Genomic DNA, 24,965 nt, shown 5'->3' with positions numbered 1-24,965 from the left:
ATTCTAAACTTCAGGTCTCGAAATCAAATTCGTGGAAAATAACTTCTTTCTCGAAAACCACGTCACTTCAGAGGGAGCTGTTTATCACAACTTTTTATATTACCAACCTCTCCCGATTACTCGTTAGCAAGTGAGGTTTTACGCTGATAATTATTTTGAGTAATTACCAATAGTGTCCACTGCCTTTAAGGCTATATAAATGACTGAACAACTGAGTTTTAAGTTTGGTTAGTTGGAGAGAGAGTGTGTACTTGTTTGAGGTTCAGTAGAAAAGCATTCCAAATTCATTTTAAGACCCCCTAACATCACAAGGCCAAACGGCAACTTCAAGGTGAGGGCTACACTAAACTGATTCGAACTATCGACCCAAATCAACTGCCGCCAGGGGCACGTTGCCACCTACTCCTTGGGCTGAAACAGGGTTACCTCCTTAGGCCTGTATACTGTACTTCCGTTTTTGAAAGGGCAAGGGCACCAAGGCTTTTTTCTCTTTGGTAAAGGGCACCCTATGAGGAAATTGTAGATTTCTGCTGGAGCATTTCAAGGGCACCAAGGCTTTTTTCTCTTTGGTAAAGGGCACCCTGTGAGGAAATTGTCGATTTCTACTGGAGCATTTCAAGGGCACCAAGGCTTTTTTCTCTTTGGTCAAGGGCACCCTATGAGGAAATTGTAGATTTCTACTGGAGCATTTCAAGGGCACCAAGGCTTTTTTCTCTTTGGTAAAGGGCACCCTATGAGGAAATTGTAGATTTCTACTGGAGCATTTCAAGGGCACCAAGGCTTTTTTCTCTTTGGTAAAGGGCACCCTATGAGGAAATTGTAGATTTCTACTGGAGCATTTCAAGAGCACCAAGGCAATGACCAGGGGGCATGGAGGCGATCGCCTTCGTTGCCTCCTGAAGTATCAGGTCTGCCCCTTCAGTCTGTTAGGAATTTGAGAGTGAAAACAAGGAACTGTGTCGAACGGAAGATTAGCCTCGATAGATTGGGTTGGGTATCCTAATATCACAGGGCCGGACGGCCACTTCAAGGTGGGGGCTATACTTAAAGATGCTATGTCAGATTTTTGGCCCCAAACATTAAAAGAAAGAGTTTTTTGAGTGAATGGTATTTCAAAAAGTATCACCCACCCTAACGATTAAATGTTGTAACTTTTACTTTTAATGGTCAGGAACCATGACCAAAATTTAAAACGTTTCTTATATAAAACACATAAGAATTGGTCACGTGATATGTTGTCGGGATCTTGACAAAAACTAATTTTGAGCACTTTATTTCACTGCTACTAATAATTGGCGGACTTTTACGAGCAATGGCTCAAATGAAAGCATGTAACTTTCTCGACCCCCTTCAAAATCCCTATTGAATTTTAAATCAATTTTTTGGGGTCAAATCGGCCAAAAATCTGACATAGCATCTTCAACTGATCTGGGCTTCACAACCCAAGTCAACTGTTGCTACCTACTCCTGGTTCTGGAACAGGGTTGGCTCCTTCACTCCAACAAAAGTCACATGGTCTATAGGACTGGCACTGCCTGACAACTTAATATGAAGCAATTATTGTTAAAGGCAGTGGACACTATTGGTAATTACTCAAAATAGTTTTCAGCATAAAACCTTACTTGCTAACGAGTAATGGGGCGAGGTTGACGGTGAACAACATTGTGAGAAACAGCTCCCTCTGAAGTGACGCAGTTTTCGAGAAAGAAGTAATTTTCCACAAATTTGATTTCGAGACCTCAGATTTAGAACTTGAGGTCTCGAAATCAAGCATCAGAAAGCACACAACTTCGTGTGATGACAATGGTGTTTTTTGGTTTTTTTTCATAGTTGTCTCGCAACTCTGACGTCCAATTGAGCTCAAAGTTCCAGAGGTTTTTGATGTTATGCATATGTTGAGATACACCAAGTGAGAAGATTGGTCTTTGACAATTACCAATAGTGTCCAGTGTCTTTAAAACGAAGTCACGACTACTTTGAGGCACGACTGTAGACTTCACTAGTCACCCAGGCTTACAATGTAGTACCCGTAGCTGTAGCCGCCAATTTAGACATGACCTCTATCTTCATGTCGGATGAACTTATACATTCAGGCCAACATTTTATTCCACTTTTCAGGTAAACTTTGCCTAATAATGGTGAAAAACAATATATATATTTTGTATATTATGGACATGTATTATAATCATACCAAAGTTTGTATTTTACGGACCTTTTTGTAAAAGAAAACGTCACTATTTTGTAAATTTTGGGGTGAACATGTAAATTAAAAACTTTTTAACTTTTTGTACAGTGTTTTTATCTCAGGAATTACAGTGAATGCTGCCATGCTAGTAGGGTTTTAATAGCAGGGCTTAAAGTTTGTACCATATTAATTTTTGTATTCTCAATTCGGGTCAGATTTTATGTGGATCCCATGGTGTCTGATCCTTTTCTGTGTCAGCTTGACCTGAAATCTCGGTCAAAATGACCCAGAACAATACAGAATCCGAGGTAAAATCACCTCTTTTTTTACCGCATATAGGTAGTGTCTGGTTTGTCCATTCAGTTTGTGGGTAGGCAAACACCAGTGCTGTAATGTAGATATTTCTTTTCTCAATTCAAGTCAGTTAAATTGGCGACTCGAGTCTGACTCGTGTTCAAGTCACTGACTAGCATCAACAACACTGGCATACACAGAGTGGAATCTTTTTAAAGACCAGTTTTCTCACCAGTAACACACCTGTGAAAATTTGAGCTCAATTGGTCGTCGAAGTTGCAAGAGAATAATGGAAGAAAAAAACAACCCTCGTTGCACAATTATTCGTGTGCTTTTGAATGCCTTAAAGGGGCTTTTTAATTCAAAGGTTTGAGTGAGAAATTACCTCTTTCTCAAAAGAATTGTTACTTCAGAGGGAGCCGTTTCTCACAATGTGTTGTACTATCAACAGCTCTCTGTTGCTCGTTACCAATAAAGTTTTTCTGCTAGCAATTATTTTGAGTAATTTCCAATCGGGTCACAAAATGCCAATAAAGGGAACGTTTGCATTTGGCTATCACTCTTAAAATTAACGGCAACAAAAACCTTTTGATAGTATAAAGCATTTTGAGAGTAATTTTGCTTTGAAGCAATGTGGTTTAAATTGAAAAAAAAAAATAATAATACCAGCTTCCATCCCCAAAATTGAAATCTTTGAAATGCTTTTGTGAGATATGTTTTTCAGATTGTGTATTCCTTTTAGGGGTTATTCTTCCCGCGTGGAGTTAATCGCTCTGGATTTTCCGTCGATATCTCAAAAAAACTACCGTTGTTTTTAAATGAAACTTGCACAGATAATTATTATTGTACATTTAGGATCAAAACAACCTAACTGTTCCAAAAACCAAAGGGAAACGTTTAATTGTCTATACAAAATGTATAATAAGTTTTATTATAAATGATTTTTGGGGTTGAACAAAGAATTGACTAGAGTGGGATTCGAACCAACGACCTCCGGATTAACGTGCCGGCGCTCTACCAACCAAAAATCATTTACAAATTTACCCAGTCAGTTTCCCTTGTGGTTTATATTGATATCTGAAACAAAAAGTCGCATCCCCTTAAGGTGATCCCCTAGCTGCCGCTTCCCAGGTTGTATCGTAATTTGGGTGTGATCCCTGGCTACACGGCAGTTAACGGTTGTATGGCTTCTGACTGGCACCCCCGAACAAAGATATTGACAAAATAGGGACACCGCCAATATAGGGCTAGATCCGGAGGTCATTGGTTCGAATCCCACTCTAGTCAATTCTTTGTTCAACCCTAAAAATCATTTACAAATTTACCCAGTCAGTTTCCCTTGTGGTTTATATTGATAAGTTTTATTATAATGACAACAAAACAAAATACAATTTATACTTTAAATGTTGTTCTTGCAATGGAGTTTCTAAAGTTAAAACATTTTTACGGGAAATATTGTCAATGTGTTGTACCTTAAACAGTTCATGTTTTAGGCTAAAAAGGGTGACAACAAATAATATGGTATTGGAAACATATATAATTTGGTTGGTGTGATAGTTTTAAAGAGGAAATCCAAGGTCAAATGCAGTTTTGTGATGCAATCATTTTCCCATATTAGGGAGTTCAGACAACTCGTCCTTCAGACATCACGACAGTCTGACGAGACAACTCGACGGCTGGTACGGTTTCCAACCGTAAGACAAGTCGACTTTTTGATCAGACTGGGCATGCTGTACGTAGGTCGGTCATTCATCCGTCTCACGTCTTGGCACCCTGTCGAGTTGTCTCACTGACGTTGCAGTGAAGCGGTCGAGTTGTCTTACCAGTCAGTCATGTTGTCAGACTGGCGAGTTGTCCACCGGTCGAGTTGTCTGACAACCGGAATACGTGCAAGTCTTGCAACAATCTAAACAATCTGGAGATTTTTTTTTCAGTTTGAAGTGTCTCTTTTGATTTTCAATAATCAAAAGTATGGGTTTTTTTTCCGGCATTTGGTTATAATAATTTTCCTCAGATTTTGTAAACAGTTTGTGTTATGTAACAAAATTATGTATGATATTTTATTTTTGGATATCATCACGAAATAAAGAAATCAATGAGAAAATTCAAATAATATCATCTTAGTTTTTATGATGTTGTTCTTTGTCATTGTCTAAAGTGATAGAGTTTAGCTCCATATTATTTTTATTCTTCTTTTCATTCATAATTACTTCGAAGTGACAAATTTCTCAAAATGATAAAGTTTATACTATTGAAATCTGCGTATAAGTTTCTAAACAATAGTTAGAATATTTATTAGCATACATGTAAAACCCTACTTGGTGACGAGTAATGAGGAGAGGGTTGATAGTATAAAACATTGTGAGAAACCGCTCCCTCTGAAGTAACGTAGTTTTTGAGAAAGAAGTAATTTTCCACTAAAATATTTGAAGTTATTTTTGAGACCTGAATATTAGAATTTGAGGTCCCGATATCTGAAAGCACACAACTTCGCGTGGGGTGTTTTTTTTCTTCCATTATTATCTCACAACTTCGACTACCAATTGAGTATTTTCACAGGTTTTGTTTTTGTGCAATACGTTGAGACACACCGAGTAAGTGAGAAAACTGTTCTTTGACAATTCCCAAAGGTGCCAATCGTATACATTATCTCTTACATCCCCCATGGGTGTTTTTACACAGTACCTTGTGGAGCTTCTATCCCTAGCATCATAATAATAACAATAATAATAATAATAATAATAATAATAATAATAATAATAATAATAATAATAATAATAATAATAAGACTTGTAATGCGCACAAAGTTGTTGCTCCTTATAATTATTGTTGTCGGTCTCCATGAGCAAGTCATTATTATTACATTGCTGAAACACAATGAAAGAACAAACTACCAATTGAGTTCAAATTTCCACAGTTTTGTGTGTGTGTGGGTGCATAATGTTGAGATACACCAATTGAGAAGACTGGTCTTTGACAATTATTCCCAAAGGTTTCCATCGTATATTATACATTATCTCTAGCATCCCCAATGGGAAGGTTATGGATCGATGCTCCATCCCACATGATGAGGGATGGAGCCTTCCCCCTTGGATACGGTAACCTTCCCCTTTGATACGGTGTTGCTCCTTTATTGTTGTCGGTCCATAAGCAAGTCCTTATTAATACATTGCTGAAACACAATGAAAGAGCAAGGTCACGACTAATTATTCTTGGTGGGTCGATGGTTGCCGTTTACGGTCGTCTGCTGAGGTCGTTTTAAAGACACTGGACACTATTGGTAATCGTTAAAGACCAGTCTTCTCACTTGGTGTATCTCAACATATATGCATAAAATAACAAATCTGTGAAAATTTGGTCGTCGAAATTGCGAGATGCTAAACATTATCTTGAGTAATTACCAATAGTGTCCACTGGACTCTTCTGGTAATGATATACTCAAGATAATTGTTAGCATAAACATCTACTTGGTAACAAGCAATAGAGAGCTGTTGATACAATCCAATATTGGGAGAACGGCTCCCTCTGAAGTAACATAGTTTTGACAAAGAGGTAATTTCTCACTCAAAATAATAAAAGACTTCAGACCTTTTTTTTAGGCCTTTTTAGGCATCTGAAAGCAAACAATTCAACAATTGTGTTTTTTTCTTTTTCATTGCTTTCGAAAACGAATTGAGCTAACAGTTTTCACGGATTTGTTATTATGCATAATTTGGTGTATGGGTAAAAAACAAAATGAATATTCTTTATCCCCGATGCAAATTTAACATCTTATTATATATCGTTGCGGTACCCGCTGCCAAAACATAGGATTCGAACTGCCTCTAGCTGCCGGGCAACCTCGGTAGTCTAGTTGGTAAGACACTGCTCTAGAATCGCAAGGGTCGTGGGTTCGAATCCCACCCGAGTAACATGCCTGTGATATTTTTTCACAGGACTCGGGAAAGTACTGAGTATACAGTGCTAACACACATCGGTGTAAGGGTAAAAACCAAAATTAATATTCTTTATCCCCGATGCAAATTTAACATATATTATATCGTTGCGGTACCCGCTGCCAAAACATAGGATTCGAACTGCCTCGTAGCTATCGGGCAATCCCGATAGTCTAGCTGGTAAGCTAGAATTGCGTCGTGGGTTCGAATCCCACCCGAGTAATATGCCTGTGACAATATTTTACAGGACTCGGGGAAGCACTGCATTAGTATAGAGTGCTAGCACACATCGGGGTATAGGTAAAAACCAAAATTAACATAATGTTGGGATAACAACAAGTGAGAATACTGGTCCTTGACGCCTTTAAAGACAGTGGACACTATTGTTAATTGTCAAAGACCAGTCTTCTCACTTGGTATACCTCAACATAATATGCATAAAATAACAAACCTGTGAAAATTTGAGCTCAATCGGTCATCGAAGTTGCGAGATAATAATGAAAGAAAAAACACCCTTGTCACACGAACTTGTGTGCTTTCAGATGCTTGATTTCGAGACCTCAAATTCTAAACTCGAGGTCTCGAAATCAAATTCATGGAAAATTACTTCTTTAAAACAACTCAACTTCAGAGGGAGCCGTTTCTCACAATGTTTTATACTACCAACCTCTCCCCGAATACTCGTTACCAAGTAGGTTTGGTGCTAATAATTATTATTGCTAGTAATTACCAATAGTGTCCACTGCCTTAAACATCCCCTTCACTTTGATATAGTGTTGCTTTTATTGTTGTCGGTCTCCATAAGCAAGTCATTATTAAGCTGAAACACATTGCAAGAACAAGGTCAAGGCAAGTTACCGGTGCCTCGCGGGATGCCGCGTAGTCTGTGTATAAAATGTTGTCTGCTCAGAAGGTCATTGAAAGGCAGTGGACACTATTGGTAATTACTCAAAATAATTATCAGCATAAAACCTTACTTGATAAAGAGTAATGGGGAGAGGTTGATAGAATAAAACATTGTGAGAAACGGCTCCCTCTGAAGTGACTTAGTTTGCGAGAAAAAAAGTAATTTCCCACGAATTTGATTTCGAGACCTCAGATTTAGAATTTGAGGTCTCAAAATCAAGCATCTGAAAGCACACAACTTAGTGTGACAAGGGTGTTTTATCTCTCATCTCGCAACTTCGATGACCAATAAATTAAGCTCAATTTCCACAGGTTTGTTATTTTATGCTTTTGTTGAGCTGGTCTTTGACAATTACCAATAGTGTACGGTGTCTTTAAAGGTATTTGACACTATTGGTAATTACTCAAAATACTCGTTAGCACAAAAACTCATTAGGTAATGAGAAATAGAGAGCTGTTATGTAGTTATTTTCGAGAACACTGGATCTGACAACCCTTCAAACATGCACATCAGCAGTGCTACTTACCAAGCAGATTTTTATGACCTGTTATTATTACTTTTTGGAGTAATTACCAAAGGTACACCCTTCATCACATGCAAGGTTCCAGTTTGAGGTGGGATTCGAGCTGGGGTCTATGGCAACAAAATGAAATGCAAGGAAACCACTGTGATGTTGAAATTGACAGACTAGTGGACCAATAATAACTCTTGAGTGGTCCAAAATACCACCTCGGTGCACTTTACAGTTGAATGGTGTTTGAAGCTTTGCATGGTGTGGATAATAAGAGTAAACTTGCGTGTACAACCATGCGCACGATCTCTTTTGAAGGAGTGGGGCTCTGAAAAGAGCCGGTTTGGTCTCGACGTTTCGAACAGTAAAACGCTGCTCGTCCAGGATAAAACATCCTTCTTTACATTTGTAGTGCCCTGGTCATGGGGCCAATAAGATTCCTTCAATCTTTCTCAGCTCCCTGGGGAAATATAAAGCCTTGGGCTGCCGTGGCGCTCCAGTGGCTTTTTCATACACAATATCAACATGTACCTTTTCATGTACCCATTTATACCCCTGTATGAAGAGAAGCATTTGTAGTAAAGCATCTTGCTCAATGACAAAAATGTCGTGTCCGGGATTCGAACCCACACTCCAATGAGTTATCAACCAGGGCCACTTTGATAAGGGCTGCTTTAGCAAAAAAAAACAGCTTAGCACAACAAAATTATGCTTACTAGCATAAGGATACCAGCCACAATACCATGTCTCGTGTACAATTTGGGACTGGTATCCTGCTCGTTTCTGCTTTAAACGGGCAATTATTAAGCAAGGTTTGTTGCTCTTTGAAATTGTGCCCAGAACTTGGATTCGATGCTCTAGACCACTTGGCCATGACAGCCTATACAAACCAGACTTTCGCCAGAGGCATAAACAAGCGCAAAAGAAAAAGTATCAATTTAAAAAATACTTACCAGAGTTCATTTTAAATGCTTTTGTAAAGAGCCTAAAGCAAAAGCCACTAAGCGCATAAACAGAACAATGAACAATGCATGAAAGATACAATACAATAAGCAGATTACAAATAATCAGCTTCAAACGATGGTTTTAACCGAGTCAAAAACAGTGTAAAGAACTAGCCTAGCACAATATAATAAACAGGTCCGTAAGACTATTCGAAAGAAAAGGAGCAGCGTAAGAATTTTTTTTTTTTTTACCATTATCAACATAGTGGAAGAAGCTCTTGTAGTTGAAAGTAAAGTTCGAGTAGGAATAATGGTGAACAAGTTCAGATAAATAAGCAGGGGCTAATTTCATAGAGCTGCTTTAGCAAAAAAATGCTTAAAGGCAGTGGACACTATTGGTAATTACTCAAAATATTTATTAGCATAAAGTCTTACTTGGTAACGAGTAATGGGGAGAGGTTGGTAGTATAAAACATTGTGAGAAACGGTTCCCTCTGAACTGACGTAGTTTTCGAGAAAGAAGTAATTTTCTGAGAATCTGATTTCGAGACCTCAGATTTAGAATTTGAGGTCTCGAAATCAGGCATCTGAACGCACACAACTTCGTGTGACAAGGGTGATTTTCTTTCGTTAGTATCTCGCAGCTTCGACGACCAATTGAGCTAAAATTTTCACAGGTTTGTTATTTTATGCATATGTTGAGATACACAAAGTGAGAAGACTGGTTTTTGAATAGTGTCCACTGTCTTTAACTGTGAACCGAACGCATTTTATGCATAAGCAAATGGAGCAACAATGGAAAGGCTTACAGAAGAACAAAAGTAATTTAGCAGTAACAACGTGGTGATTGCTTTATGGTGATTAACTTGTTAAATTATTTATTAATGCATTATTTTCACATGACAACTTGGTTGCCATAGCATCGACGTGTTTTGGTTGGATACGTTGAAAAATTGATGCATGCATACGCTGCCATCCGAATTATGTGATTATTCATGTGTGTATTAATACAAAATATGGATATGTTTTTTACACATTAAATTTGCATCGGGGATAAAAAAAAACAATTGGTTTACCCTTGACACCCGATGTTTGTACTTGAATATTATGTTACATTTCCATCAGGGGTATACAAAATATTACTGGGATTGACCATTGACACCCGATGTGTGTTAGCACTGTATAATACTCAGTACTTTCCCCGAGTTTTGTGGGGGGGGGGGACAGTCATGTTTATTACTCGGGTTGGATTCAAATCCATGATCTTTTCAATTCTAGAGCAGTGTCATACCAACTACAACGCCGAGATTGCCTGGTAGCTAGAGGGTACCGCAACGATATTTAAGTTGTTAAAGATACTGGACACTTTTGGTAATTGTCAAAGACTAGGCTTCTCACTTGGTGTATCTCAACATAAAATTATGCATAAAATGACAAACTAGTGAAAATTTGAGCTCACTTGGTCGTCCAAGTTGCGAGATAATAATGAAAGAAAAAAACACCCTTGTCACACAAAGTTGTGTGCGTTTAGATGTTTGATTTCGAGACCTCAAAAAAATTCTAAGTCTGAGGTCTCGAAATCACATTCGTGGAAAAATGTCCCTTCTCACAATGTTGTATACCATCAACCTCTCCCCATTACTTGTCACCAAGTAAGGTTTCGTGCTAGTAATTATTTTGAATAATTACCAATAGTGTCCACTGCCCTTAATTTGCATCGGGGATAAAGAATATTATGCTGTTTTTATCCTTACTTGGATAAATGTAAGGAAAACCGTGCAATTTCGAGGCATGTTTGTGTGGATCATTGTATTCTACTTTTACAACATCTTTCTACCCATATGCATATTATAAAAAACGGTTACAAACGCTTTTCAAAGACCAACTCGTCCGATCCAAGGCAACGTGTTCCTTTAATGTTGTGCTCCATTTTTATATTAATATTAAAATAAGGCAAATGGGGCAATCATGTGTCCATTTTGTTAGTTCTTTAATGATAAACCAAAACTAAGGGAATTTGTGAGAAATAAAACGCATCCCCTTAAGGTGATCCCCTGGCTGCCGCTTCCCGGGTTGTACCGTAATTTCGGTGTGATCTCTGGCTACACGGCAGGTATACCGGTTTTATAACTTCCGCTGGCACCCCCACGACTGACAAAAATAGGGAGACCGTAAACATAGGACTATAACATAGCTCAGTTGGTATAGCGCTGGCGTGTTAATCCGGAGGTCGTTGGTTCAATCCGCACCCTTTTCAATTTGTCTTTGTTCAACCCAAAATCTGTTCACAGTTCTGTTACATAACGACGGCTGCGTTCAAGTATTGTAAAACAGTTATGTATGTTTGTCCAGTCGTTCTCAGTTCCCGTTACGATGGCAGACGGCGAGGAGTGTACGTATAGCTTTCTGTCTAAAATTATAGGTTTTTTTAGTCAAATTCGGCAAATGAGCAGTCAATTTTATTTGCATGCGTTCGAATTAAAGCTGTTTTGCCTCTCCAGGTGTTGCTGCGTTTCAATATTCAGAACTCGGCAATTCGGTTTCGTTTTGAGTCGAGTCAAATTCCGTTAGCACTCTGTTCAATTTAGCGTATCGTCATTCTTTTTCGTGACACACGCGGCCTCAAGAAGCGTTGCTAATTTGAATGCTGCTTTGATTAATTGTTAAATTGAGTAATTATTTTGTTAAATCGAATGACGCAACATTACATTTGACAAATCATAAAACGAAATCGAATGACCCTTTTCAGCAGCATTCGATTTCACGCGAAATAGAATAGCTTGGTGGTTAAATTGGCTGTTCATTTGCCGAAATTGACCGAGAAAACCTATAAAAAACAGTTTTGGATTTGATTCCCCCTTTTTGATTCATTTGGAGGGTATATATCCGTTAGGCTATTATAGTATTGGTTTTTAATTAGTCAAATTCAAACATATTGCAGCCCTTTTATTAAGGGTCTTGAAAAGGGTACAGTCGCCGATTTATCCAAACTCTTCACAACATAGGATTAATCTTAGGACTTAAGACGAGTTAAGTTCACTATCTGAAGACGTATGACGCATTGAACCCATCCTAAGTAAGGACGGGTTACTCGTCCTAACTCGAGTTAACATTAATCCTAGCGGCTGCAGTACACCCATGGTAATTGCCAAAGACCTGGGCCCAATTTCATAGAGCTGCTAAGCACACAAATTTGCTTAGCATGAAATGTCTTTCTTGATAAAAACAGGATTACCAGCCAACTTTCCATTTGTTGCATACTGCTCGTTACTGGTATTTAACTGTTGTTTGCTCATCTTGAAAATCATGTGAAAAATTGGTCGGTATCCTGTTTTTATCGGGGCCAAATTGTCATGCTAAGCAAATTTGTGTGCTTAGCAGATCTATAAAATTGGGCCTAGTCTTCTCTCTTTGTGCATCTCAGCATACATAACATAGAATAACAAAACCTGTGAAAATTTGAACTCAAATGATCGTCGAAGTTGCGAGGGAATACTGGAAGAAGAAAAAATCAATGTCGCACAAGTTTTGTGCTTACAGATGCCTTGAAGTCGAGACCTCAGCTTTAGGTCTCGAATTCAATTCAAATATTTTAGTGGGAAACTACTTCTTTCACAAAAACTACGGTACTGTAAAGGGAACCGTTTCTCACAATGTTTTCTACTATCAACAGCTCTCCGTTGCTCGCTACCAAGTAAGTTTTTACGCTAACAATTATTTTGAGTAGATACCAGTATATTAATTTTGGTTTAAACCCATACACCGATGTGTGTTAGCACTGTATACTCAGTACTTCCCCGAGTCCCGTGAACAAAATATCACAGGCTTGTTACTCGGGTGGGATTCGAACCCACGACCCTTGCGATTCCAGAGCAGTGTCATACCAACCAGACTACCGAGATCGGCCCGGTAGCTAGAGGCAGTTCGAATCCTATGTTTTGGCAGCGGGTACCGCAACGATATAATAGATGTGGTAAAAACCAAAATGAATATTCTTAATCCCCTATGCAAATTTGACATCTATTATAGATGCCAATAGTGTCTAGTGCATGATGTGAAATTAAAAACAATTGTTGCTGAAATTGCTTGGAAACCTGTCATTAACATAATTACCATGCTATGAAACCGTCACTGAGCCATGCACACAAAAACAGTAACAGCATAATGGGTGATTGTTCATTGCGCTTCGATGAGTCGGAAAGGACGAGACATATAAAGTGTGTCCTCCTTACAGCGCGCCAATTTATCTCCATGGCAACGGATGCTTGTTGATAAAAAACAAACCTCAATTATGGATTATCCGTGATCACGCACCATTGTCCGAAGGGGGTTTATTGTCGACATCATAAATATTAAGCATACATGGTATTTAATTGCTAAGTGCGTTAACCGCGGGATACCAGCCATGATTCGTAAATCGTACCATGCAGCTAAGGCTGGTGGCCTAATTCTGCTAAGCGAGAACTTAACTGTGCTTAGCATAGGTACCTATGGCGATCTCCAATACAGGTTTGTACCACAGTATAATACTGATGATAATCATGCAGATTATTTGCTTAGTGTGCTAACCGCGGGGCACCAGTGTTGGTTGGTATCATACGTGGAGTTATAACTGTGGGATAATTCTGCTAAGCGAGATTTGAATTGTGCTTAGCGTTGTAAGGGCCTATGACATTGTGTCAAAGCCAATACTTATTATAATTATGTAGATAAAGGTCTTAATGAATATCATCAGGACTGTATCAACTATTTATAATAACCTTGCCTCGGCTATACAACCACACAACAATTTGCAACTGCGTAGTGGATGGAAGTCTAGGACAACATTCTCTGGCTCGTGCATTTTGATGTTTTCTGGAAAAGTGGATATTATTGAGTGATTTTTGAAAAAGGGGACAATTGGAATTATTCGGATATCAGAGGTAAGACATGTTTATTTGTAAAACAAAATATATATATATATATATATATATATTATTTTAAAGGCAGTAGACACTATTGGTAATTGTCGAAGACCGGCCTTCTCACTTGGTGTATTTCAACATATGCATAAAATAACAAACCTGTGAAAATTTGAGCTCAATTGGTCGTTGAAGTTGCCAGATAGCTGAAAAAGACACCCTTGTTGCACGAAGTTGTGTGCTTTCAGATGCTCGATTTCCAGACCTCAATTTCTAAATCTGAGGTCTAGAAATCAAATTCGTGGATATTTACTTCTTTCTCGAAAACTATGGTACTTCAGAGGGAGCCGTTTCTCAGAATGTTTTATACCATCAACCTATCCCCATTACTCGTCACCAATAAAAGTTTTATGCTAATAATTATTTTGAGTAATTACCAATAGTGTTCACTGTCTTTAAACAAAATATATATATATCCTATACATGAAATTGAATTGGATTTAATTGAATGTAATTGAATAAAGGCATTTGAAACTATTGGCAATTACTCAGAAAACCTGCTCAAAAAACAGCAATCATAAAGAAAAATGCTTTCCTTCAAAAGCTGCTGTAGGCTAATTATATAAACCAAGACTTTGATTGCCATGTATTTTAAGTGTGATAAGCAAACCCTTCAAAGCACTGGACACTATTGGTAATTACTCAAAATAATAATATTGTTGGCAAAAAAACTTACCTGGTAAAGAGCAATGGAGGTGTCGAAATCTAGCATCTGAAAGCACACAATTTCGTGAGACAAGGGTGTTTTTTCTTTCAATGTTATCTCGCAACTTCGATGACCGATTGAGCTCAAATTTTCACAGGTTAGTTATTTTATGCATGTTGAGATACACCAACTGTGAAGGCTAGTCTTTGTGACAATTACCAATAGTGTCCAAGGCCTTTAATTCTATAAACGACTTGATACATGTAATCAACAATCCTGAATACAGCAGAATACAACTCACTGTTTGTGTATTGTATTGAGATAACATACGTTTAACCAAGGGCACTATTAACATGACATTTTTGTCCAATGTACCCCCCACTGCAGCCGGGCGAGAGCCCCGCAGCCCTCCTCGGCCGTACTTTAATAACGGACCGGGTCTTCACGTAACTCTCGTGGGGTCGGAGCGCCGCTGGCCCCCACGAGCCACCTCTCCGACGAGTGTACCGCTCGTGGGGACGGAGTGTCCAATGTAGCCATGGCGGCCTACACTTAAGATAGCCAACTGGTGCTGTTTTTTATTGATAAATGCAATTCATTGAAAATGTTAGGCCTACTTTAGCTATTTCTGTGACGTCACTCCATTGTTGAAAGTGTAAATTATTTTTACGCATCTCCACTTCCGCTACAAATCTACACAATCTACAGCTGAGTGTATATTCATTTCCAAATTATTGTCCACTGCCTTTAAGAGTGATAACCAAACCCTTCAAAGCACTGGACACTGTTGCCATTTTACTCAAAATATTAATATTGTTGGCATAAAAACTTACGTGGTAACGAGCAATGGAGAGCGGTAGTATTACAAACATTGTGAGAAACGGCTCCCTCTGAAGTGACGTAGTTTTTGAGAAAGAGGTAACTTCTCACTAAAATAGTTCAGTTGAATTCGAGACATTAGCTGCGAGGTTTTAAATTCAAGGCATCTGAAAGCACAGAGCTTGTGCGACAACGGTGTTTTTCTTCCATTACTATCGGGCATCTTCGACAACCACTTGAGTTAAACATTTCACAGGTTTGTTATTGTATACATAATATATGTTGAGAAGACTAATTTTTTCAATACCAAAGGAGTTAAGTGGCTTTTACTTCAAATATCGACTTTCAAAGGCAGTGGACACTATTGGTAATTACTCAAAATAATCATTAGCATAAAACCTCACTTGGTAAACGAATAATGGGGAGAGATTGATAGTATAAAACATTGTGAGAAACGGCTCCCTTTGAAGTGACGTAGTTAACGAGAAACAAGTAATTTTCCACGATTTTGATTTCGAGACCTCAGATTTTGAATTTGAGGTCTCGAAGTCAAGCATCTGAAAGCACACAGCTTCGTGTGACAAGGGTTATGTTTCTTTCATTATTATCTCGCAACTTCGATGACTGATTGATTGAGCTCAAATTTTCACAGGTTTGTTATTTTATGCATAATGTTGAGATACACCAAGTGAAAAGACTGGTCTTTGACAATTACCAATGGTGTCCAGTGTATTTAACAGGGAACCGAATGCATTTTATGCATTGAGCAAAAAGGAGCAACAAAATTAATACGGAAATGCTATGTTTCAGTACAGCAAAAGTAATTTTGCAGTAACAGCATGGTGATTGCTTTGTTAAATTATTTATTTGTGCATTAGCTTCACATGACAACTCGGTTGCCATAGCAATCGATGTGTTTTGTTCTTTATAGGTTTGTTATTTTATGCATTTGTTGAGATACACCTACCGTGAAGGCTAGTCTTTGACAATTACCAATAGTGTCCAGAGTCTTTAAGATAGGTCCCCCATACTCGCAATTCCCGTATACAAAATCTTCTTGTCCATTTCCATTTCAACATGACATCATTGTTGAGAAAAGATCTCGCCTATAGCGTGATATTATAGGGCCTTTTTTACACTAGGGGTAAAGGCCCGGTCACACAGGTCCCGATAACGAGAACGAAAACGAGAACAATACAAATGCACGCCTTCGATTGGTTGAAATGCTCCACGCAGAGTATACGCCCACGCTCATTCAACCAATCGAGGGCGTGCATTTTTATCGTTCTCGTTTTCGTCTCGTTATCGGGGCCTGTGTGACCGGGCCTTAAGAGGTTTTTCCCGGGGGAAAAAGCGGCTAGTGAGAACAATAGCGGGTTTAACTTACGAAACGACCGTGCATATTCCTGGGAAATAATACACCCGGGGGTTACCTAATTGGGACAGTGAGAACGGTTGCTGGGGGTGGCGGGGATTTTCCCAGAAGTCTGTTTCCCGAGAAATTGCTCTGATGTGAAAAGGGCTTAAAACGGATTAAAGTCTCAGCAGCACTGTTAAATTTGCCCTTTGACAATTTCTTTTTTAACAAATTAAAAGCTCGGTTCAAAAACTCTTACTGTAATGAAAGACAAATAATAGAACTAGATGATGCATAATGATTGTCTGTCGACGTTGTCAGTCCGTTGACGTTTTTGTTGCAGCGTCTGTCCGTATGAACTTTTATTTAGAAACATGTTGTCTGGTCAGTCTAGAAACCCGCGGTAAAATACAAAGTACTATAGGTTTTCTTGGTCAATTTCGGAAAATGAGCAGCAAATTTAACCACCAGTCTATTATATTTCGCACGAAATCGAATGCTACTAAAAAAGAGTCATTCGATTTCATTTAAAGACTAGTCAAATCTACTTTACGTCATTCGATTTAACAAAATAATCTTTCAATTTAACAGTTCATCGAAGCTGCATTCAAACTCGCAGGAGTGTTTTTTGAGGCGTGTGTTTAGTCATTCAATTTAATTTTGAGGCAGTCAATTCTGATATTTGTGCAGTCTTAAAAACGCTTGTTAACTTATACGAATGTTAAAGGCATGCGGTTAATTTGTTGGCACTCTTGAACATAATATGCCAAGATGTCTGGCCCGCCAACAGATGGTTGGTGAATATTTACAACAAACAACAACTGGAAAAACATTTAAAAACAAAACAAAAAAAAACATTCAAATGTCTTGGTCAGTTAACCATTGAAGGTCTCCCGAAAAAAAAATAAAGAAGAAAACAACCCGCATGGGTCCCAAGGTAAAAGTCTACTGGAAACATAAAATGAAGAAAATAAATTTTCATTTTTTGAAAGATTGATTGTAGTGTTCAACTCGACTTCGCCTTTTTGAAGGGAACATTCCATCTTGAACCTGTGAAGGTACGAAACGGTTTGCCTTATACAGTTTATCTGTTTATTCGTATTTCTTTGTAGTCGTACTTATTTGAATCCTCGGCGAGCGAAATTGATTGCCTCTTTACGAAATTGAAAATGATTAAATCAGCAAAATCTCTAGTCGAACCAGCTTTGCTAAATTGAATGATGATTGTGTGTCATGAAAAAGAATGAGTGTGCTAGGAACTTGAATGCCTCAAAACGAAATTGAATGACCGAATTCTGAATTTGAAACGCAGTAAAAACCGGAGAGGCAAAATAGCTTTAATTCGAGCGCCTGAAAATAAAATTGGCTGCTCATTTACCGAATTTGACCGAGAAAACCTATACTAATAATAAAGGAATAACTTTCTCCCATTGTCAATCATCAGACAGCAAAACAGTCCCTTTTCCAGGAAGGTTTGAATTGTATATAGGGAGGGGCGTGTGGGTGTATTTTGATTTTAATTATCTACTTTTCAACTGATGTGTGGGAGGGAGTTTGCTTTGTTTTACCTCCATGCTGCAACAAAGTGGCTATACAGTGTGGGCCCAAACCAGAGCGTCGAGAAAACAGAGAGTCGGAGCTCATAACTTGAGTGTCATACAAAATGATCTTGTGATCGCGGTCTGTTTCGTGGTGAATGTCCAATGTGTAATATTTGAAAGCAACATTGATACAAACCTATGTGAATATCCAATGGTCAGCATACACAATGCACGTTTAAAGGCAGTGGACACTACTGGTAAATACTCGAAACAAGTGTTAGCACAAAAACTTACTCGGTAACAAGAAATGGGGCGCTGTTGATGGTATAAAACATTGTGAGAAACAGCAGCTTCCTTTGAAGTAACGTAGTTTTTGACAAAGAAGTAATTTCTCACTAAAATATTTGAAATTTAATAGGAGACCTCAGTTGAGATCTTGAATTCAAGTCTCTTTTAACTCTTGATATCTTTCTTAACCTGTTATACATTTGCTTTTTTTCAGTGTGTTTACGCCAAGATGGGCACCCTCACGGGGATGTTTCAATTCCTAGTGACGACCTGGCTGGTTGCTGCCGTCTGCAACGGCCAAACCACCCAGGGGCAGCCACTCCAGGACCAGCCAACCCATGCCCCATCCACGGAGATCCTTCTCCGCGAATGCATCAACCTCACTCTTCACGAGTCACGCCGCCCCGAACCACCAGACGCCGATGTGCCCGTCCCTCTGCAAGCCGTCTTCAACAAGTCCGTTGAAGAATGGCTGACGAAAGACAACAGCTCGTTTACACTCGACAAGTTCCAAAATATTCTCGCCTTCTCCACGGAGAATCTGATCCTGCTTGACGTGTTTTCTAAGATGGCTGAACGGGTCACCGAAGCATCCTTACACTGGGGACGAGTCATTATGAACGTAACAACAAACCACGACAACGACACGGAAATGCACCAACTCGACCCGACCACTGTGGCGCCAAAACCAAAAGGTCGAGGTGACTCTGGACCTGGTGGAAACTACCCTCCTCCACCATCACTACCACCACCCGGGGAGATAAGCGTTCCAAGACGGGTGAACCATCTCCGGAAACTCGCTTCGTACGGCGTGGTGTTCTTTTATGAAGAACCGCGCCCCATGGATGGCGCGCCACCACCGTTTGAAAAGTTTCTTGACGGCCTGCTGCAAGAGCAAATATCAGAAGCCTTAAAGGGAGCACTTGGTAAGTCTTGCATGTTAACAATAACACTAGTATGAGGGTTTACTTTGACATTTACCCTCACCCCAATTGCGGGGGGCATGGTAGGTTTGTGTGTATCGCGCTCGCCTCTCGCTGGTCTCTCGCCAAGGTGACCCTGATTTGATACCCGGCCAGAGCCATTCTGCAAGTTGAGTTGTGCGTTGGTTCTCTGCTGTGCCACGAGAGTTTTCCAGACCATCCGGTTTTCCTGCCTCGGGAAATATCAATCATTTTCGATCTCTAGCTTTGTTCTGTGTCCATAGTGGGTTGATGTGGCTGGCTGCCAAAAGGCGCCATAGCATGCTGCTTCTCGAACACGTAGTAGGAGCCGCGTCCTTTGCAATTCAGCTCTTAGCTGCGAGTAAGAATGATTAGCCTCCAAAATTATCATTATAACTCGATTTCTGTAAGTGTCCACGTTGAGGGCTCTGCTCACCGAAGAACTTTGCCCGTACATTTCATATAATGATGTGCTTCACAGAGCTTTGCTTCACCATCACCTAAGTCCAATACAATCGCTAATCTTGTCAGCTCTCTTACGCTGTTATCACTCCACGCTTTGTCTACCCAGCGTTGCTTAGGGCGGCCTCTGGAAAAAAAAAGATAGCACCTAACATATCCCACCGCTGACAACATATCATGAGTTCCTATCACAACCTGTTGACACATCCCTCAAAGGCTTGATGCGATCGTGTTCAAAAACTGTTTTTCTCTCGACAGCATTTGGATACGACATGGGAAAAGAGTCAAATGGTGAAGACTATCCCACCGCTGACACTATACCGATTGGAACTTTCTTCGAAGGCTTGAACAGCTCATGTACGTAAAACTTGCTTATATTTTCCATTTATATCAATTTGACACGGGCGGGAACTGAAAGGGGTTGAATTCCAAGCCTACTGACACATTCCTTGCGTTTACACAACCTGTTTGAATGTTTTTCCATCGGTGCCTATCCCATCGCTGACGCCAACTTTCCTACGTTAAGCTGCTTGTATTTTATTTTATGACTGTACCTGCTCGTGTTCATAATGACTCTCATTTTTTACCTCGACATGATTAGGACACCAGGCGGGAAATAGGAAAAAAGACAAAATATTCCAAGTGTATCCCACCACTGACACCAATATTCACTGCATTTATACCAGAAGCTGCTGTACAGTTGTTGTTTCACTCGATGGCCACACCAGCTTTTGTATATAAACAAATGATTGTTAATTTATTCACCACAGCTTTTGGACACGAGGTGGAGAATGTAACGAAGACTGGGGGGTGCTTCCACTATTAAATTGCAATGAAGGTCATCGAGCAGAAGTGTATGCTTAACAGCTTTATAAAATTGGGCCCAGATTCCATATAGTTATACCAAAAGCGGCTTATATTTAATTCAATGGGAGACCAGCTTGTGTTTATAAACCTTTCTGGAAGTTTTCCTCGACATAATTAGGACACCAGGTGGAGAATGAAACAAAGGGTGAACTCCAAGTCTATCCCACCGCTGACACCAAATCGATGGCCAAACAACCTTTTGTTTTAAACCAATTTGTATCTTTTTTTCTCCACAGCTTTCGGACACGACGCGGAAAATTACACAGGCCATCAATTCCCAGTCTATCCCACCGCTGACACTAGTAAGTTCGACGAACTCAAGGCAAACCTAACGCACGATCTAGACTTCGTCGGTAGACTGATGACAGTAACAGAGAAAGTGCAGGCCTTGATGGCCAGTTTCAGAAAAAACGCTAGTCCCGCTTTCTTTACATATACTTGCAGCCAGATCATGGACCGCATCACCTGTAAGACATGCCCAGGCGTGAGCCAAGAAGCTAACGCGAGCCTCGAGATGCTGAAGTCTGATCTCCAAATGCCGCTTTCGATTCTTGACCAGGAGCTGCAGAGTGTGTCGCGTGACATCGGCGAGAGGTACCGAATATTCATGGCGGAAAAGCGGAGACAGGGTAAGTGCATTTTTATCTATATCCCCATGGTCCGCGATCCTGTTCTGGTAAATCCCTTCTCTGTTAAGGAACACCAGGCGGAGAATGAAACAGGGGTGAACTCCAGGCCTATCCCACCGCTGACACCAAATCGATAGCCACACAAGCGTGTGTGTACAAGATGTGTGTATATAAACCAAGACCTACTCAGCCTGCCGCTCAAATTTTATTTTTTCTGTGGCTGGACAAAAGGTTTGGAACAAAATACCAACAATTTTCAGGAAATCGAATTATACTGCAATCGTCAAGAAAAACATTATTAATCAAGTGTATTTATATTTATGTTCTTGGTTCTTTGTATATTTCTGTTTTTGTATAGCGCTTTGTTCCTTGTTAAAAGCGTTTATAAATTGTTACATTAACTGACTGGTCGGTTGCAATGTTCTTGCATCAGCAAGAATAAACAATGTTTACAAATAACCCTCAAAATGATCTTATATAGTTATTGTTTACAAAACCCAAATTTAAGATTAAGTCTGTTTTGCCATGGAATTGCCGCCTTGTACTCATACATAATGGTTTAACTTTTTTTTCCCAGGAACAAAATATCATGCTGTTTCACTTTAAAATGATGTTATTTGATGTCCTGTTTCCACATTCTTATAGAACTTGCAATCATATTAAAACGAAATACAAGAACATTTATATTGTTTTTTTTTTATATCCATATACACCGATGTGTGTTAGCACTGTATCCTCAGTACTTTCCCGAGTCCTGTTAACAAATATCACAGGCATATTACTCCGATTGGATTCGAACCCACGACCTTGCAATTCTAGAGCAGTGTCACACCAACTAGACTACCGCGGTTGCCCGGCAGCTAGAGGCAGTTCGAATCCTATGTTTTGGCAGCGGGTACCGCAACGATATAATAGATGTTAAATTTGCATCGGGGATAAAGAATATTAATTTTGGTTTTTACCCATACACCAATGTGTGTTAGCACTGTATGCTCAGTACTTTCCCGAGTCCTGTAAAAAAATATCACAGGCATGTTACTCGGGTGGGATTCGAACCCACGACCCTTGCAATTTTAGAGCAGTGTCTTACCAACTAGACTACCGAGGTTGCCCGGTAGCTAGAGGCAGTTCGATTCTATGTTTTGGCAATGGGTGCCGCAAAGATAATGTGATATTTTTTGTTCACATGACTCGGGAAAGTACTGAGTATACAGTGCTAACAAACATCGGTGTATGGGTAAATAAACAAAATTAATATTTGTTATACCTGATGCAAACTTTACATCTATTAGAAAGTCAAGAACTTCTTCCACAGTTTTTTTTCCGTAGTTAGGCACAAACAGCGTTTGTGGGTTGACTGGGCGTGTAGTTAGGCAGATAACGGTTATGGATCTTGGATTTGGCGTTGGTTTTGTTCCAATGCTGTGTAGGTTACCATGTGTGTCGTTGGGTGGGGAGTATTTTATTAGTGGGCGTTTCAAAGGATGGGGTAGGATTTAGGTACTTTTTACAGGACACAAAACACACTCTTCACATAGTTACCTTAACTTATACAATTTGAAGATAATAATAGTAGAGAGCTTCCCTTAAAATATTACTTGCTGAGGTACTGTAGTTTGTGAAATGAGTGAAACAATGTCACACAAATAAGTTTGACAAGCTTTAAAAAAAACCGTCTCAGTTGAGACAAAAATGTTAATTGTTTTACTAATTTCTCAAAAACTACAGCACCAAAGTAAATAATATTTTTAGGAAAGCCTTCTATTATAATTATCTTTAAAACTGTGTGAGTTTGGTGTACATCCTGTAGACGTTGTGTTATGTGTACTCCTACAAAAAGTAACCAAACCCTTATGATAGGTTGTTCATCAGTATGTCATCATAAGTGACGTATCCCAGAGTGTGTAGCAGCAGCCCCTCCAACCCCCCCCCCCCCCCAACAAATATATTAAAATATATTGCAACATGAATGTTTTGATACATTCAATATCCCACCTCGCGCCCATTGTGCGTTTGCAGCAACCCCCCCCCCTGTTACAGCTTTGCATCACGCCTTTATCTCTTTGCATCTTTGCCCCCTCTCCGATTACATATTTTGCCCCTCCCCAGCCTCTACCCCCACTGCCCCACCTGTAATAAAAAAAATTGTAAAACGCTTTGGTTATCGTGTGCGAAAATTAAACATGTTTTGGGGGTTGTATCTGACCATTGCTGTTGCTATTGGTAGGGGTCATTGTATGAACTATATACGCTTCATCGCACGCAATCCGGGCACTATTGTGACATTTGCGGTCTCAAAGTGATAACCACAAAAATAATGACAGTATCTGAAAAGGTTTTTAATGTGAAATTGGTTTGTACACAGCGTTCTGCGGGCAAATATTCTCTGAAAGTCGTTAAGACTGAGTCGTTGTATGAGTCGTTACAAGGATATGAGTCGTTAAATGAATTTTGTCTGAAAATGCGACAGTTTTACACCTACAAAATGTTCTGTCGCAACTCCCACCCCCAATAGGAAACTGTCCCTCATTACATATTCATGAAATAGACTGCAGTACAGGAGTGCGTTTTGGCGACCCCAACCAACAAAAAATTCGGTTGTTGGTCGTTGGTTCTTCTGTTCAGACTGAACGACAGCCGAGTTGTGAGCTCGGTTACCGACGTCAGAAACAGTTTTTGGTTGGGGTCGCCAAAACACACTCCTGGTTGTTACTGCTGACACGCCTACCGTGAGTTCTTTCAACAGCGCCCCCACAGTTCACTTTATTTTTGGGCGTTGGCTGTGATTTTACTGTTGGTATTATAAGGCAGGGGCTGCATTTTTCTCTTGTTCGTAAAATGCAGATACAATTCCGCTACTTGCTGTCAGTAATAGCGGCCCTTTTAACAGTCTTTTTGTGAGTTCAAATCAGGTTACCGATTTCACAAAGAGCTAAGATTGATCTTTAAAACTGCAGATCAATTAAAGAACTATCACTTTGGTGTATACATAACCTACATTAGGAATCTACAGGGTAGTTTAGTCACTCCAATAAGCACTGACTTTCCCATACCATAGCATCCTGTTTTAAGTATTCAACTGGCAAATATTTTAAGCAGAAAGCAATGTATATCCATGCCATAGTATCATGTGTGAAGTATGAACCGGAGGTTCGTGAAGTCTAAAATGTGAATTATGCTGGGGGGGGGGGTACCCACCCACCATGATGTAGTGGGTGGATGTCGGACTCCGAAGCGAAAGGTCCCCGGTTCGAGCCACGGTGGTGGCAGCGCACTGAGTGGCCGGCCGCGAAGTCTCGACTCACCGCGCAGTTGCACTCATTTCGCCGTTAATTTCATTTTTTTTTTTTCTTCTTTTATTTAAAGCCGCAGTGGACACTTTTGGTAAACAGTGTTGTCCAGGCCCGCACTTCGTGTATCACAACTTATATATAAAATAACAAACCTGTGAAAATTTAGGCTCAATCGGTCATCGGAGTCGGGAGAAAATAACGGGGAAAACCCACCCTTGTTTCCGCACGTTTCGCCGTGTCATGACATGTGTTTACTATAAATCCGTAGTTCTCCTTGTCGAGAATTGATAATTGTTTTAATGTTTTCTCAAAAAGTAAAGCATTTCATGGAATAGTATTTCAAGAGAAGTCTTTTGCCATTACTTTCTGTAAACCCTGTAAG

At 39.6% G+C, this 24,965-nt stretch overlaps 1 protein-coding gene, 1 long non-coding RNA gene and 1 other non-coding gene across 3 annotated transcripts; 2 read left to right on the top strand and 1 right to left on the bottom strand.

The window, feature by feature from the left end:
* Window positions 1–13,643: 13,643 nt before the first annotated feature.
* On the top strand, window positions 13,644–19,267 carry LOC117299641. Its single transcript, XM_033783190.1, has 3 exons — window positions 13,644–13,698; window positions 18,603–19,197; window positions 19,260–19,267. Exons 2-3 carry the CDS (start codon window positions 18,618–18,620, stop codon window positions 19,265–19,267), a joined length of 588 nt encoding a protein of 195 aa, XP_033639081.1. The 5' UTR covers window positions 13,644–13,698; window positions 18,603–18,617.
* A 1-nt stretch (window position 19,268) lies between these two features.
* Window positions 19,269–20,978, top strand: LOC117299112. The gene is made up of 3 exons (XR_004520041.1): window positions 19,269–19,314; window positions 20,053–20,151; window positions 20,898–20,978. It is a non-coding gene; the product is annotated as an uncharacterized LOC117299112 (long non-coding RNA).
* Window positions 20,979–22,325: 1,347 nt separating this feature from the next.
* Trnaf-aaa lies at window positions 22,326–22,398 on the bottom strand. Its single transcript has one exon. It is a non-coding gene; the product is annotated as a tRNA-Phe (tRNA).
* Window positions 22,399–24,965: the final 2,567 nt, after the last annotated feature.

Source organism: Asterias rubens, chromosome 14 (genome assembly GCF_902459465.1).
Source record: "Asterias rubens chromosome 14, eAstRub1.3, whole genome shotgun sequence".
Classification (NCBI taxonomy): Eukaryota; Metazoa; Echinodermata; class Asteroidea; order Forcipulatida; family Asteriidae; genus Asterias; species Asterias rubens.
The sequence above is the reverse complement of the archived record's forward strand: the minus strand, read 5'-3'. Positions and strand labels throughout refer to the sequence as shown.

Excerpts from the sequence above, each read along its gene's own strand:
- LOC117299641 (XM_033783190.1), top strand. The coding sequence starts at position 18,618 with ATGGGCACCCTCACGGGGATGTTTCAATTCCTAGTGACGACCTGGCTG.